The 14,919-nt window shown below is 40.2% G+C and overlaps 1 protein-coding gene across 13 annotated transcripts in view; it reads left to right on the top strand.

The window, feature by feature from the left end:
- Positions 1-14,919, top strand: part of KALRN (kalirin RhoGEF kinase) — a 514,073-nt gene that overhangs the window by 207,052 nt on the left and 292,102 nt on the right. For all 13 annotated transcript variants that reach the window (XM_061472089.1, XM_061472007.1, XM_061471725.1 and 10 more), the window contains exon 5: positions 1,564-2,076. In XM_061472089.1, coding sequence (XP_061328073.1) covers positions 1,564-2,076 — 513 coding nt within the window. The remainder of the gene's footprint in view (positions 1-1,563; positions 2,077-14,919) is intronic.

Raw genomic sequence — 14,919 nt, forward strand, 5'->3', positions numbered from 1 at the left:
GTTGTGAATGCCCCATCCCTGGCAGTGTTCAAGGCCGGGTTGCAGAGAGCCTTGGGTGACACGGTTTAGTGTGAAGTGTCCCTGCCCATGGCAGGGGGGTTGGAACTAGATGATCTTAAGGTCCTTTTGAACCCTAACTATTCTATGATTCTATGATTCTAACTCCTTAAAGAAATAAATCTGAATAAATAAATGTGCTGCAGAATTCATGAAATTAAAAGCCTTTCTGCTCTACCACATCAAATTCTGTTCATGATAAGAGGAGTGCTTGCATTAGCTTGACACACTGCAGCGGGCATGCCCAGGTACTAGCTATGAAGAGAAGTCTTTTCCTGTTAGGCAGTTTAACTCTAAATTGGATTATCTTCAAGGGGTTAATATCCAAGTCAAGAGGTTTAGAAATTTGAAATTACTTTCCCATTTATTTGTTGTCTCTGTCCTTCCCCAAATCATTGAATGTTCCAAGAAAGTTTTAAAATAATCTTCCCACTGATCATTAATTCAATCCAATGCCAATTTTCATATGTTGCAGAATTCCTGATATTTTTAGATGGATGCAATTGGAAGAAAAGCCTATTATTAACTTTAAACCAGTGGACAGCCTGCTATTTGGGGCAAAATTCAGGATAATGGACAGTACTTGAGGTTTCTTTGTAATGACTTTTAAAAGATTGCTGTGATTATTGGGTGTCTCCACTTTTGAAGAGCACAATCTGACATTCTTTAGAGGCCTGATCTTTAGGGTATAGATGTGCAGTCGCTAATGAACATCACAAGCCTCTAAGGGCTGCCAACTTGGGTGTTAACGTGACAACACTGAAAATCTCTAGTAACTTTATAAATATGAAACCCTATGCTCATATTTCAGGGAAAACTATTTTTACTAAAATAAATGGGAACAGCCATCAGTCGTTGCATCCTTAAGCTATAATCTGCTTTCCGGGCACCCAATGCATTTCTTGATCACTGATTACTGAGTCTGAATGAATTAAAACCATCTCTCATTGATTGTGTATGATTCATGAGCAGTACTTCCTATTAGCAATAAATTCTAATTGTTAATATTCCAATGACATTTCACATTTACATTGATTTTGGCTTAATTACATTAGAAATTACTAATGTGAAAGAGGTCTGCCTGTGGCAAAAGCCAGCTAGAATAATCTGGAAGAAAAAAACAGCATATTCTGTGTTTTGGTAGGTCAGAATACCTGCTTCGGTTCATATGCCTATAACTTCTGCTGCTCTTTAGCCACTAGCCTGAGTGTAACACAAATAGTAGGATCCCTGTAATACCACATACATGTTTATTGAACAGTCATGTCCAAATATCCAAGAGGTGCATTAAGAAGTCTTCAGTGTCCAACTGCCTTAAAGTAATATACGACAGAAACATTCTCATAATATGATTTTGGTAGTCAGGTCAGTCCTCAGCATCTTTTACAGAATTCATTCAATTATGTATTGATGAGGAAAATGGTCTCTTCATGCTATTTATGGATTGCACTGTTGTTTCTGATTAGAGAGTCACTGATTCAAATTCTGTTATTTTCCCTTCCTTAGACAAGTATGGTATCAGTGGAAGGCCTGGCAAAACTCGTAGATCCTTCTCAACTGACGGATGAATTTGAAGGATCCTTGGATTACAACCACGATGAATGGATAGAGTTGCGCGTCTCCTTGGAAGAGTTTTTCAACAGTGCTGTCCATTTATTATCAAGGCTGGAGGATCTCCAGGAAATGTTGGCTAGGAAGGAGTTTCCAGTTGATGTTGAGGGCTCGAGAAGGCTGATTGATGAGCACACACAGCTTAAGAAAAAAGTGATTAAAGCTCCTGTAGAAGAACTGGATCGTGAGGGTCAGAGGTTATTACAATGCATAAGATGCAGTGATGGTTTTTCTGGTAGGAACTGCATTCCTGGAAGTGCAGATTTTCAAAGTCTTGTGCCAAAGATCACCAGCCTTTTAGACAAACTACATTCTACCCGGCAACACTTACATCAGATGTGGCATGTCCGCAAGTTGAAACTGGACCAGTGCTTTCAACTTCGACTTTTTGAGCAAGATGCTGAGAAGGTAGGGAATAATCTGTTGCTTTCATACTTTAAGCAAGACTTTATCAAAAGGACACTGTGACCGATTAGCACTATGAGTTATTCATCACAGGTGTAAATCTCATGTTGCTAGCAGATGGACTTATGTGACTCTCAAACCAAATTCACTGAACTAAAATTGTTGGATGTAGCAGGCATAATGATATCCAAGAATAACTTGTCTGTGTCATTTTTGATGAAAGTTAATTTGCATTTTTGTGTCACAATGGGTACGTTTGGTAGACATTAGCACGAGAATCAGCCTTTTTTTTTTTTCAAGTTTCTTTTACTAAGCTTATGAATATGTTTGTCTACATATCACAGCACCTAAAGAAGAATGATTTTAGGGTTTGATTCACTATGATTATTGTTTTCACTTGTGATTATATGGGAAATTTGTAGTTTAAGTCCTATAAATTGTTATCTCAAACAACATTTTCAGTTTCCCTTTTGTAGGAAATTGGAACAGGATTTGCAGCTGGTAAAATCTTTGGTAATGGCTTTGTACAAGGACATGGCCGCTTAGTTCCCACAGTGTGAGATCTGAGACTGTGTTTAGGTTAAACATATAAATAGACCAAGAGAAAGTATTCTAAAATGGCAGCAGCATGTAAAACTCAGTGTGGCTGGTCTGCATTAAACAGCACTTAAGGATGGCAGTTGAATTCATACCTGACACTGAGAGAGCAGCCAAGATTCCTGTTCACCAGCAAAGACCTTATTTGAGAAATATTTAACATGAAGTTATTCCATAGAGATTGCATTGCAACTTCTTATTTCTTAGATATTTGTAAGGTAGTGTATCAGCCTGAAAAGCAGATAGGGTTTCTCAAAATGAAATACAATGTAAAAAAATACTTAACAGTGGTTGAAGCAGGGGTATGTAACAGCTTTAGGAAACTGCAGTTTCAAAGGTATGCAGTATCATTGAAGTGTTACATTGCCATACCCTCCCTCTTCAGAAGATATTCATTCCTGAGCATGTTGATAGGGAAGTCCCCTGCAAGCAAAACATAGCAGTTTGTCCTATTTGTTGAAAAGACTGGCTAAAAACCCACCTGAGTTCCCTAACCAGGTCTCATACACACCACCACCTACAAATTTCAGTCATACACCATAAAGCAGGCTTTTTACTACTTCTAGTATTCATCCGCTGTTTGCCTCTGGAAGTGTATGAAGGCACTGATTTTGGTGAATTTATTTTAGAAAACTGTGTTGAGCTAGAGTCTTGGCAGTCTCACTTCCTTAACACAGATGTACTTGACATCTTGTTACGTGGTTTTGTGAGAAGTCATTGCTGCGAATTTTAAATTCTAGGCCACAGAAGTAGGGTATTCTCAGTGGAAGGTATTGAGCTCTCAAACCCATGTTTATCTAGTCTGTGTATCTGTCAGAAGTACCAATCTCTGAATCTTCTTCACTTAATGTATGATCCAGTTGTTTCACTAATGTGTCTGACTGGACCCAGGAGAATAGTAGAAGAAATGCAGGTGTCATCTGCAGGGGAATCTCACTGAAGATGACTATTTTTAATTATTGCATATTAATATTATTATTAAAACATCAGGGAGAAGCACTTTACTGAAAGAAATATAATTCTCAGTAGCACAGAGCAAGACACAAGACATTGGTTTTCAATACATGTACTAAATATCTCTAAGGGATGCAATGACTAAAAAGGCTTGAAAATTGTATACTCAAGCCTCCTGTTGGAAGAACCTTGAATTCAGATGAGTCTCTCTAAAATGAGAGTCACTGCAGTATCACTCTAGATTGCGTAAGAGCAGAGTGTGTCTTCAAAATGCTACAATTTCTTATTCTTCTTCTCCCTTTCCTTTGTGTGTCACATGCTATAACGAGGTCACTTACTGCTGTCCTGCCCATCAGTGGCTGTATTTCAGTCAGTGCTTTGCTCTGGATCTTCATTTTCTTTAGGATTGTTCAGATGACCAATGTTTACAAACATAAATTTTCCTTTCCTTGACTACTACATTTTCATAAAGAATAGAAAATATTTGGTTGTTTTATACTCTCAAATTAGTGGTTTTAATCTTTTCAGTTTGAGAGTCCCTATAATTCTTCCAGGGAAGGTTGCAGACCCTTTTACTACACTTTTCACACATGTAGAGTGATGTAAAAGATTGATGTTCTTATTCTCCTTAGCTGCCTTTTGCAGATCTCTTTGAAGTAGTCTGACTACTTCAGTACTGCAGTACTCAGAGTGGAAAGTACTTGTCTCATAAAACGTTCAGAGCTAAATCCAGTCAGAACACTGTCTCCGCTGTGTAAATAGCCACCACAGTGTGTCTGTGTATTGAATTTTAAAGTTTCCTGGTACCTCCATTTGCTCAGTTGCACTCTACCCTCTACAATTAGTTATGGTAGCAGAGCCAAAATAGTCTTCATCTCTTGGGGAAAGGCACAACTCTTTCCATATAACCTGGATATGTCATTTAGTGCTAATCAAATGTCAACTCTAATACCCTGTGAAAGCTCAAACTGTAACACAAAATTCTGAATATAAATAAGGTTTTGGGGCCTTTTAAAATATCTCTGTATACTCATTGGGTGATATTTTAGGAAACATGTTCTAATAAGGAGAAAATGGTCAAGGACGTATATTTTCTGGACATCTCTGATTTAAAAAAGTTCACGTGTCCTTATTGCATGAAAAGTTCTTAAAGATGGGATAAAAAGAAGAAAAGGGGCACAAGAAGGAAAACATCATAGTATTTTAAAGTAGGTTAATTTTTAAATCCTTGGTATTAAAATACCCTAGATGTTCAAAGCAAATCAATTTACTTTTTTCCCTCCTGTAGATCCCCTCTATCAGAACATTTATAAACTACAGTCACTACCTGGACACAGGAATTATTCTTATTTCAGGTATTACAACTTACAGAAGGTCTCTGTAGTTGTTGCTGAGCAACTCATATTATTGGCAAAATAAAAGGAGGGGGAGGGCTTCTCCCACTCAAATCAGTGGGAGAGAGCAGAGCTGTCTGTGGAGAAACTTTGTCTGCAAGTCAGGCCTTTAGGGTTTTATTTTCCTGTGCGGAGCCGAGGGAGATGAAAAGTTGGGCTACCACATGGGCACAAGCAGTGCAGTGAGATTGAATCCCCAGATGGAGACTGGAAGCTCCTTGAAGCTCAAGTCAGCAGGCAGGTCAGCCATGTGGGGAGCTTTGGCAGAGTGGTGTGAGGAAGTTCACATGCTGTGCAGTGCTGACTGTAATGATCTGCTGATAAATAACACATTTCAGCTGCTGGTGTAGCCCTGACCCTCACTGTTCAACAAATTTATTTCTTACCGAGTAATATATACGTATGTATGTACATCTATATACATAATTTTGAAACTAGAACTGAGGCTTCACTGTGTTTTTACTGAGTAACAGGGAAGATATTTTTAGCCATCAGTAACATGAAAAAAATGCAGTCTAGTCTAAACTGAATATTGTTTAAAACAAAACCCCCACAATCAGCATCGATCCAAATATTAGAACTATCTGAGAAATGTTAATTGGTTGGTTGAAATCTGGATAGGGAGAAGAATTCAGGCAAGAGTCCACATGTGTTGCACTTGAATAAATCCCAAAAAAGACAAAAAAAATATCCTGATACTCTGCACTTTCCAGCTCTTCTGGAAATAATTTGTAACTGGCACCCAACTTGACTTTTGTAGGAATTTCCCCATCATTTTGGGCTTGTTACATATCAATTTTACTACCCTGGCATGTGCGTGAATGAAAAACAGCTATCATGATGTAATCAGTGTTGTCCATGTTGTGTATAAACAATGTAGTCATCAGCTGGACTGAACTAAGTATCTCAACTGTTAACTTGTAAAAACAGAGCAAAGAAAAGGGCTGGCTGCTGTAATATCATAGGGGTCAGCCTCTAATGGGAAGCAAAGTAGACTTTGCATGTTCTCTTTGTCCTCACTTCCCCTTTTCCTTCCTGACTTTTCTGGAGTCCACCACACAAAGGCAAACTCCAAAAGATGGCAATGGTAGATAGAAAATGCCATGAGTGAATTTCACTGGAAGCTGGTGGTGGGAGAAGCATTTTATTTGGATAGGTCCAGCTTTGTAGAAAGTCTAGTGGCAAGCCACAGACCACATCTAGTCTTTAAGGACCAGTGAAGTAGCGGGCTTGCAGTCAAAACCATCTGCTTCATCCATACAAAAGCTTCCCTTTGAAAAACACAGCTCTGCCTGTGATTTTTCCCTGTGGAGCAGGCTATGGGAAGCTGTGCTGGCTGCTGAAGGCTGCCATGGTAGTGCTGTTCTGCAGGGGGCTGCAGCTCCTACCACACAGCAGCTGTTGCTCCTTTTTCTCAGGTGATGTGACCAGCCTGGAATGATAGAAGGATTTCAGTGAGTCCAAGAGTGATTAGAATGTGATAATAATGCAAAATTCATATTATAGAAGATGAGTTTGGAGAGGGGGGAGTAAGCAGAATGGTTGAGAGGGAATAGGGTGGAATAACAGTTGCTGCAGCTCTTCTGTATCCCACTTCCTATGCAAGTGTGGGCAGTGAGACTGTGGTACCAAGAGCACACACTGCATCCCTCCCTCCTCTCACACAGCACTGCTTTAGGCCTGTTTCTTGGTCTCCTTAAATAAAGGAACTGATAAGGCTTCTGAAGAGGGAAAATCACAGATACACCAGCTGTACTAGCCTCCTGTCCTATAAGCCTCCAGTGTCCTATTCCCATTTCTAATGTAAGTATTGGGAAGACTCCTAATGATTTTCAGCAGAAGCACAATATACATTAGTGCTTATTCTGAAGTGCCAGATTAAATTTAGGAGTTCCTGGTTTAGAATCTACCTTAACACCAGACAGAGTTAGTCTAGAAAAATACAGAGAAGCTCTAGCTCCACAGCAAAGTCAGTGGGAGACAAGATTATCCAAGAAGTACACAATCTGAGTATCTGAACCATGCTCATGCCATCACTGGAGTATACCTGCTAAAGGTTTATGTTCCTCAAATGCAAGGAATGCTCTGCGAGCTATTTTTTGTCTAAAAAGATGCAGGATTACTTTGATGGGCTAATAGAATGCAAAATGTGGAAATTTACCTGTGGTTTAGTGGGGGGGGTGTGTGTGGAAGATGGCTTTAAGAAGCATTGATGTCTTGATGTTTAAGAAAGGGGAAAATATCAGTGCGTTTGAGATTGTATGATGCATATCCACTTTAACGGTTTCAAAATTTACTTCCCCTTGCACTGCACTTAAAAATTCTGATGCTATATGCTCTGTAATAAAATGCATTACAAATCTGATGATATGCCTCTTGTGCTAATAGGAGGTAGTTTATTTTATTACAGTCCATTAGGTAGAGCAATTGTAGTTGCTTCTTTAGTCAAGTGATGCTGTGTGGGGAAGCATTTCCTAGAAACAGGTCTTAGCTGACTTTCTCAAAAAGCAGCTTAAAAAAGATTAGAAAGATCAGCAACATCTTCAGTTTCTTCTTTGTTTCCCATCACTTCTACATTTTCTTCTAGTAGTGGCAAAAGACCCTGGAAGTTTTACATAAGCAGGTGATAGTTTGCCTATTTAAAACACGTCACATTAACCCTTAAGTTTTTGTGTAATGCCAGAAGACATGGCATCTGGGACAGACAACTGACTGAGATAAAATCCACTTCGTGAAGGACCATTTTCCATCTTCTATTTCATTTGTGGAAGCGCTCAGTTTCTTTGATCTGTTCTGTGTGCCATATATACAATTACCTCCAAGATTTTGTGTAAAATGTAATTTCTAGTTTTGGCTTAGAAATTACTGTAAAGAGGATGTGACCCAGGGAATGAGACTGGGAAATGAATGAGGACAATACTGAGAAGCTGATGGAGGGACTTGTGAAATAAATACAAAGCAAATGAGTTCTGAGGAGGTGGATAATTAGAACTGGGGAGGAGGCAGGAAGCATATTAAGAAGGGAAAGAACCAGAATCAGGATTAATAAAGAAAGCACATCCTTAGTGTTTTGAACCAATGAGAAATATGTATGCCTTCTATGCTCTTCCACTGCAAAAGGATTTGTTACTGAATGAATGGTATTTAACAGTTAACAGTAATAATCATACAGGCATAATAAGCATGGATTAGACATGGATTTTTGCATAGGATTTAGATTTCATTTAAGTTACATGGACCCTGCAGTGGCGTACAGAACTCAGCATGCCCTGAATTTTCCATCTAAGTATTTACACTATGGATATCACAACAGCACAGTAAGTGAGCATCACAGTAAGGAGCTTTCCTGGAGATTTTGAACATAGGGAGTGTTGTTAGACCTGAGGTAAGCTCCATAAGACTTCCACAATAAAAGGAGTCAATGAGCTTAGTGTCTTCTGCAGAGGCATTTGACCTAGTGTCTAAGGGAGGCTTATTTAAGCATGTTGCTTTCATCCTTAGCCTATTCCAAATGTCTGTGCAGATAAAGGACAGATGCCTTGGGGTACAGATACTGACTGGGAAAGGCACTGAACTGGGGGCTGTGTTTGTGAACATGCATACGTTTGCAGAGAGCTTTATAAGAAGAGTGATCAAGAATTTACTGCTAAGTACAAATGAAATCCCTTATCCATAGTCCTAGAAAAAGAGTTCTCAGAGGTCACAAGGGCTCAATTTGCTTTTGGTACCTACCCATTTCAGCCCAAAACTACTTCTGTCTTCATTGAGTGAAACAACTGAATTTCAGGCTAGTTTTTGCTGCATCCCCTGACCTGATGGAATTTTGGTGCTTGTGGTCCCCTTGAATTTTCTACTAAAAAGACAGAGGCCTGGTCCTGTAAAGCAGGGAGGGTCTCAGCTTCTACTCACAACAGTGGAAGACTCATGCCCATTGTAAGAGTTCCCACTGAAAATACTCAGTGAGCCATAGCTGTTAGAGCCCTACATGCAGAAGCTGTGCATCTACCCTCTCTAGCTGCTGTCTCTGGCTCCAGCCTTACTGATGGCAGGGTTAGCAACTTTTCCACCCACTTACAGAAATGGGACTTTATTTCCAGCTGTTTGTGCTGGTGTCTCCCCACAGTATTACAATTATGTCAGTACACATTTGCAACATTATGGGCAGTCTGATTTGCCAGGGCTTTCAATAGTCCTAATATAACAAAAACAAGCTTTGAAAAAGTTCCTGACACAATTGGTCCTTATTTTTAAGCTATAGAAGAAATAGACATATCTCTGTATTTATAGATCTGGGATAGACATTGCTCAAGAGCAAAAAGAGTATTTTAAGTTGCTTTAGCATATTTTTCTCTGTCTTTTCTCATGCATAAAGACTCTTGCACAGAGCAAAGAGTGTCTGTTCTCTCCTGAAACTTTTTTCCATATCTGGTGTCTACTCTCTCATACTGCCAGTGAAAAAAATGCTTTCTTTTATCATCTGAAGTTACCCTTAACATATGGTGCCTTCTTTGGTACAGAGATTCTCACTAGATGTCTGTTCTTCCATATTGATAAAATAAGACTTGGGAAGCCAGTGCTGGGAAGGAAAGTCAGCTACCAGTCCAGATAAGCTGCCATGTGAATAGGAGATCATCCGCTTATACCATCCTTTCTACCCACTCTGAAACTAAAACAACAGAGAGAACAAGCCCTGTGTTCAACATGAAGTTTTTGCTCTGACACAGAATTTCTAATACCAGTCCAAACACAGAGAATAGGTCCCTAATTGTTGAATTGACAGGAAATATCTTACAAAATTAGATAAACAGTAGTTAAGTGCATGTTCATATGGCAGCTAGCACATTAGGGTACTGAATCTGGATTCGGTATTGACTATTTCCAGCAAAGAAATGCAGATTTGCAGTTGAAAATCCCCGTGGAGATGTAAGGGTTTGGAAACATTCCTACTGCATACTGTGTATACTCACAGGATTTGGGTCGCTTTAGTATAGTACTGGGAATATTCTGCTTCGCCTAGGATGTTTTGTGGAAGACCTTTCTAATAGCATCAATTAAGGACAAAGGATCAACACTGGAAATTCATATCAAAGGGAGAAACTATATATCCATTTCTTAAAAATCTGTGTATTTCCCCCAGTGAACCTGTGCAAGCTCTAATCACATTTATTTAATTACTTGACACATCTTAGAACAAAAGAGGCTCTAATAAAGCAGGTGAGAATTGAAAGCATGTAGCAATAACTATTGTAACAGTAGTTTTCAATTAATTTTCAGTGTTTATTCAAATGTGTTCTCTATCATGTTTCTTTTTTTTTTTTCATTAAAAGAAAATAATTGAACTCTTGATGCTGAGTACAGCTCCTGCCTTGTCTTGAAGCACAATAGTGCTCTCTGTCATGGATAAACCACTGTGAGGTGTTCTAATGCAGCTGAATAAACAGTGTGATGCTCTGAATGCATCTTTACTGATTTTTTTTCTGAAGCTCGGTGGTAGCAGACCAGGGATTAGGCTCATAGGTTCTCCAAACCACTGGGCTTACCTGATCTCAGACTAATTTCTTTTTCTTTTTTTTTTTCTTTCTTTCTCTCTCTCTCTTTTTTTAACAAATAGAAGAGCAAATTTTGCCAAGAAGCAGAAAAGATAGAACAAGGGCAGAGGGTAGTTGTGCATACAGTGTGAGTTGACAGTTCCTTGTGGTGCTGTAAGCATAGATGTCATGCTAAAGAGACTTCAGAGTGGGATTAGCACCTTCCACTTTGGAAGGCTCTGAGAGTGGCAGCTCAACCGAGTCAGATCTGCAATCCCCCTCACCTAGTCATGGACACAAAAGAATTCTTGGTAAACAGTGGGATAAATCCTCTTCAGCATCTGTAAGGGTAAAGGGCGTACAAAACCCTTCATCTTTAGCAGGAAGGTGAATCATGCATTAGCCTGTATCTCTCCCTGCATACTGGGACTGACAGTCTTTGCAATAGCTTTTAATTAAAGATGTAGCTATCTGACATACACTCTGTTTAATATGAAGTAGGCTTCTGACAGTTGCTAATGCTGTCCACAACTTGTTGTCCCCCAATCTAAAGTGAAGAGTTGTCAGAGAGGGAAGAAATCATGGGGTGCTCTGGGAGAACTGTTCATTACTTTGACCACTGCTAGTCACACTTAGTAAGAACCTCTTCTTGTTATCTATAGGAAAGAACAGATTTTTGCAAGACCAGGAGATCATTATAAAGTTTTTTAACTCAAAGCACAAACAGAGCTCATTTCTACTAATTGGATTGTAAAATCGAAAATATCTTCATTATTACTGATAATATGATTATTATTTTCCAAAGGAGCTTGCAGCTTTTAGTGTCAAGCTCGTATCCTGCTACTTTCTTACCTAAGGCCACAGGGAGTCTTCCCCTGTGTACCAATAGCTTCATGAACATTCACTTTTCTGCCTTTCCATCTACCAGTAGAAAGCTTGGGGACAAATCTAGTAACAACAGGACAAATTAACAAGTACACACCAACTGCTTTATGCTGCCCCTACAACTGAAAGCAGCTACAAACCCAGTTTTGCCATCTGGTTTGAGGAACTGTGGGATTGCCTTGCCTGCTGAGCAGAGCAGTACAGGGAACTGGATAAATATATATCAGAATCTTCTCCCTGGTGGATGATACTCTAGCAGTGAATGTCACTTACCTTAATGTAAACATCGTTTCTTTCCCTGTGGAGGACGGGGCAGGACTCCTTTGGAAGCCTACCATTGACATTTCTGTTTCCACTGTAATGAATCTGTTGCTGGTTTGACAGCTCTGAGGGTACAAACTTCCTCCTGTTACTCTTCTATGACAGGAGTTCAGACTCCACAAGCAAAACACAAGACTCTTTCGAAGGCATTTGTGATGCTGATTTTTCAGATGTGGACAGCTGTCCCTCAGGAAGGACATTTATCTGCCAAAGGTAATTGCTGTTGAGCTGGATTTGCTTTGGAGCAGTAAAACAAGAGTACAACGGATTCAAAGTTCAAAGCTAAAAATTGGGAATTAAAAACCACAGGGGTTAATTTCTCTGCCTTCTGTCACACAGGAAGCCTGTCCTGCAGTGGGAGTCCTGATCTGATGTGTTAAATAGGTATCTCAGTGGTTTCCATCTTTCTTTATCATACATTCTGCCCTGTGCTGCCAATCTGCTTTTTTTTTTTTTCTTTATTTAGGCAGTTAAATATATTGCCTCCACAGCCCTTGGAATTGAACCTGATCTGTTTGATGGGAATGTAAAAAACAATAACAATGCCTCACTCCGCTGCTACAGCTAGGGATGAGGAAGACTTGCGCATTTCCTTTGTGCTAAGTGTGCCCTATAGCATAGTTACAGCGGTCTGGGGCACTTTCTGTCCTGTTTGCATGGGATCATGCAACACGCTTGTGACCTTTCAGTGCAAGAGGGCAGAACATTATGTGAGTGATGGCGTGGTTCCTGCTTTATGTTTCCAGACTCTGGCAGCAGTTGGCTTACAGTCCGTCCACTCCTGACTGTAAGGAAACTGCTCTGAAGCCTGTTACTGCTGAAACTGGAACATGGTGTGCTGTGCTATTTGTAGTTTCCTGCTGCTGACACTGGATACGCAGTTACTATTCCTCTTGCTTCCTCCATGAACATTAGAATGGGTCCAAAAATAATTGAAGGCAGTATGTTCTGATGAAATATTTTTGCATTTGCACAAATTTCCTCCTCATTTTGCTTGCCAATTTTGATAGGGAGCATTTTGAGGCTGTTTCAGCTTCTTCAACTTGGCACCGCAGGGAGGCAGAAGAATGCTCCCCTGATCAGCAAGGCAAAAGAAGGTGTTCTGACATCTGAATACAGGCTTAAAATGCATTTTTAAGAATTAATATAGCATATGATAAATGGGAAGTTCTGCTTTAACTAATGAAGACAAGAAGATCTAAAGGCTCTAATGGACAACAAAACCCACACATCTAGAAAAAGAGAAGAAAGAGGCCCACACATACAGAAAAAGAAAAGAAAGCTGCTTTTTTTAAAAAAAAATATTTATTTCTTTGATCCTCAAGAAGGTTAGGTGATAAGAGCCTAGCTGTCAGGAAATAAAGTAATTAAACTGTGCATGAGGTTCACAGACTTACTGTGCAGCATGTTTCAGATGTAGCTATGTGATTATTTCTAAATGAATGTCTTCCCGGCCTGGCTGAAATGCTTTAAATGGCCTACACTTGTCTTAGGGTCTTAAAAGTATATCTTAAATTAACCTTCATATCTATTTATAGGGAACACGTAAGGGTGGGTGTGCAGTTAAGAGGTTGCCTCCTCAGGAGCTGGTGATGGTTTAAGAGGTAAAACAGGGAGCATGGTCTGTGGATCATTTCCAAGAGTATCAGTGTCATTGTAAACTGGGTCACTCTGTCTTTTCTTTTTACATATCATGAACATTCTATAAACTAATTAAACGTTTTCCTCAACCTTCCTGTGTTGCAAAATCCTTCCATATTACTTGGCATTGAAATCCTGGATGCCTTACATCCTACACAGAGCTGAAAAGGGTCACAAAAAAAATTCAATCTCAAGCTGAGGAATTTTGCTCAATTTATTGCTAATCAACACAAATTTCTGATCTCAATTTGGGTGTTGAGAGGGAAAAGTAGGACACATGGCCCTAAACAACTATTCTTCCCAGGATGTGTTTCCCTGATTTTTGTCATGGTTTATATCCAGTCTATCAAAACTCATCTGGTGGGGTGAAAGGCAGTGGGGGGTGTCAAGGATAAGGAGTCTCTACTGCTGTTCCAGCTGTTCCAGCATGAGCCACTTTTCGTCTCTTGTGGGGGTGTCCCTGCCCCTTTGCCATGGAGGACCCCACAGAGTGTCTCCAGCCCTCAGCAGCACCATATTCTTTCCCCAGCACCTTGTATCCAGTCACTTCTCTGGCTGACTGATGTTTTGGTGCCATGACCAGGCTCCAGTGTGTGGGGCCCCCTCAGTGCCTGAGCTGGTAGGAACTGGCTGGGACCAGCTTGGGATGGCTGCCCCACTTCTGCACAACCCATCAGTTGTGCCTGTTGCACAGGGGAATGCACAATCACCCCTACACCCAGCCAAATCAGCTCTTAAAACCCTTTAAGCCCTGGGGAACCAGAAGGCCCTGTGAGGGGTGAGTTGGATGCTGAGGTTTTTACCAACAAGCCTGTTCACTGAGGGGGGCCTTAAGGCAGTGCCACGGAAAGCAGGGGTGCTGCCAAGGAAACGGTGAAGTCCAGTGCCACCTGTGGAGTGTGTGTCCCCAGGTGGAGACAGGAGACCCTGTCCGCTCTCCTAGCTTCCCAGATTGCCAGCATTAAGGGAAAACATTGAACATGTTGATTCATGGGATGAGTAAAGAACTAGGACACAGGGGTATGGCATGTTGGACACCCCAAAATCCAGCAGAAAGCTGATATCCTCTGTTTTGCATCTGTGCAGAGATCCCAGCTTGGGCACCAAAGTGTGATGACATATCAGAAGTTTAAAGCTGTAATTACAACAGAGCTGTATCTCTGCACCTCAGACATGGGTGATTTTGGTAGGGGAAACGCCACGCTTCTGATACAAAGCAGAAAACATCTGTCTGTCTGTTTTGTTTTTAATGGCAGCTATTTGGAGTCACAGGAATGTCACACATTAGGCTAGGAATAGAACCAGGGTCTGTAATAATCACCAAACTCATACAGCATTTTCAACTGACTGAAGTTGTATCTCTCTCAGATTCTGCACACTGAAAGGAAGACCCCTCATCTGGGAACCCACTCTGATCTTTTCATAATTTACACTGTTTTTTCTATTTGTGCGACTGTTGTCTATTTATCTCTTTTAGTATTACCTTCCCTATCCAGCCAATTAATTTATTTGCACTTGGACAGCAA

Source organism: Pezoporus flaviventris, unplaced genomic scaffold, assembly GCF_033815535.1.
Source record: "Pezoporus flaviventris isolate CSIRO_AGI_PZ_B2104156 unplaced genomic scaffold, CSIRO_AGI_Pfla_v1 ptg000001l, whole genome shotgun sequence".
Lineage (NCBI taxonomy): Eukaryota > Metazoa > Chordata > Aves > Psittaciformes > Psittacidae > Pezoporus > Pezoporus flaviventris.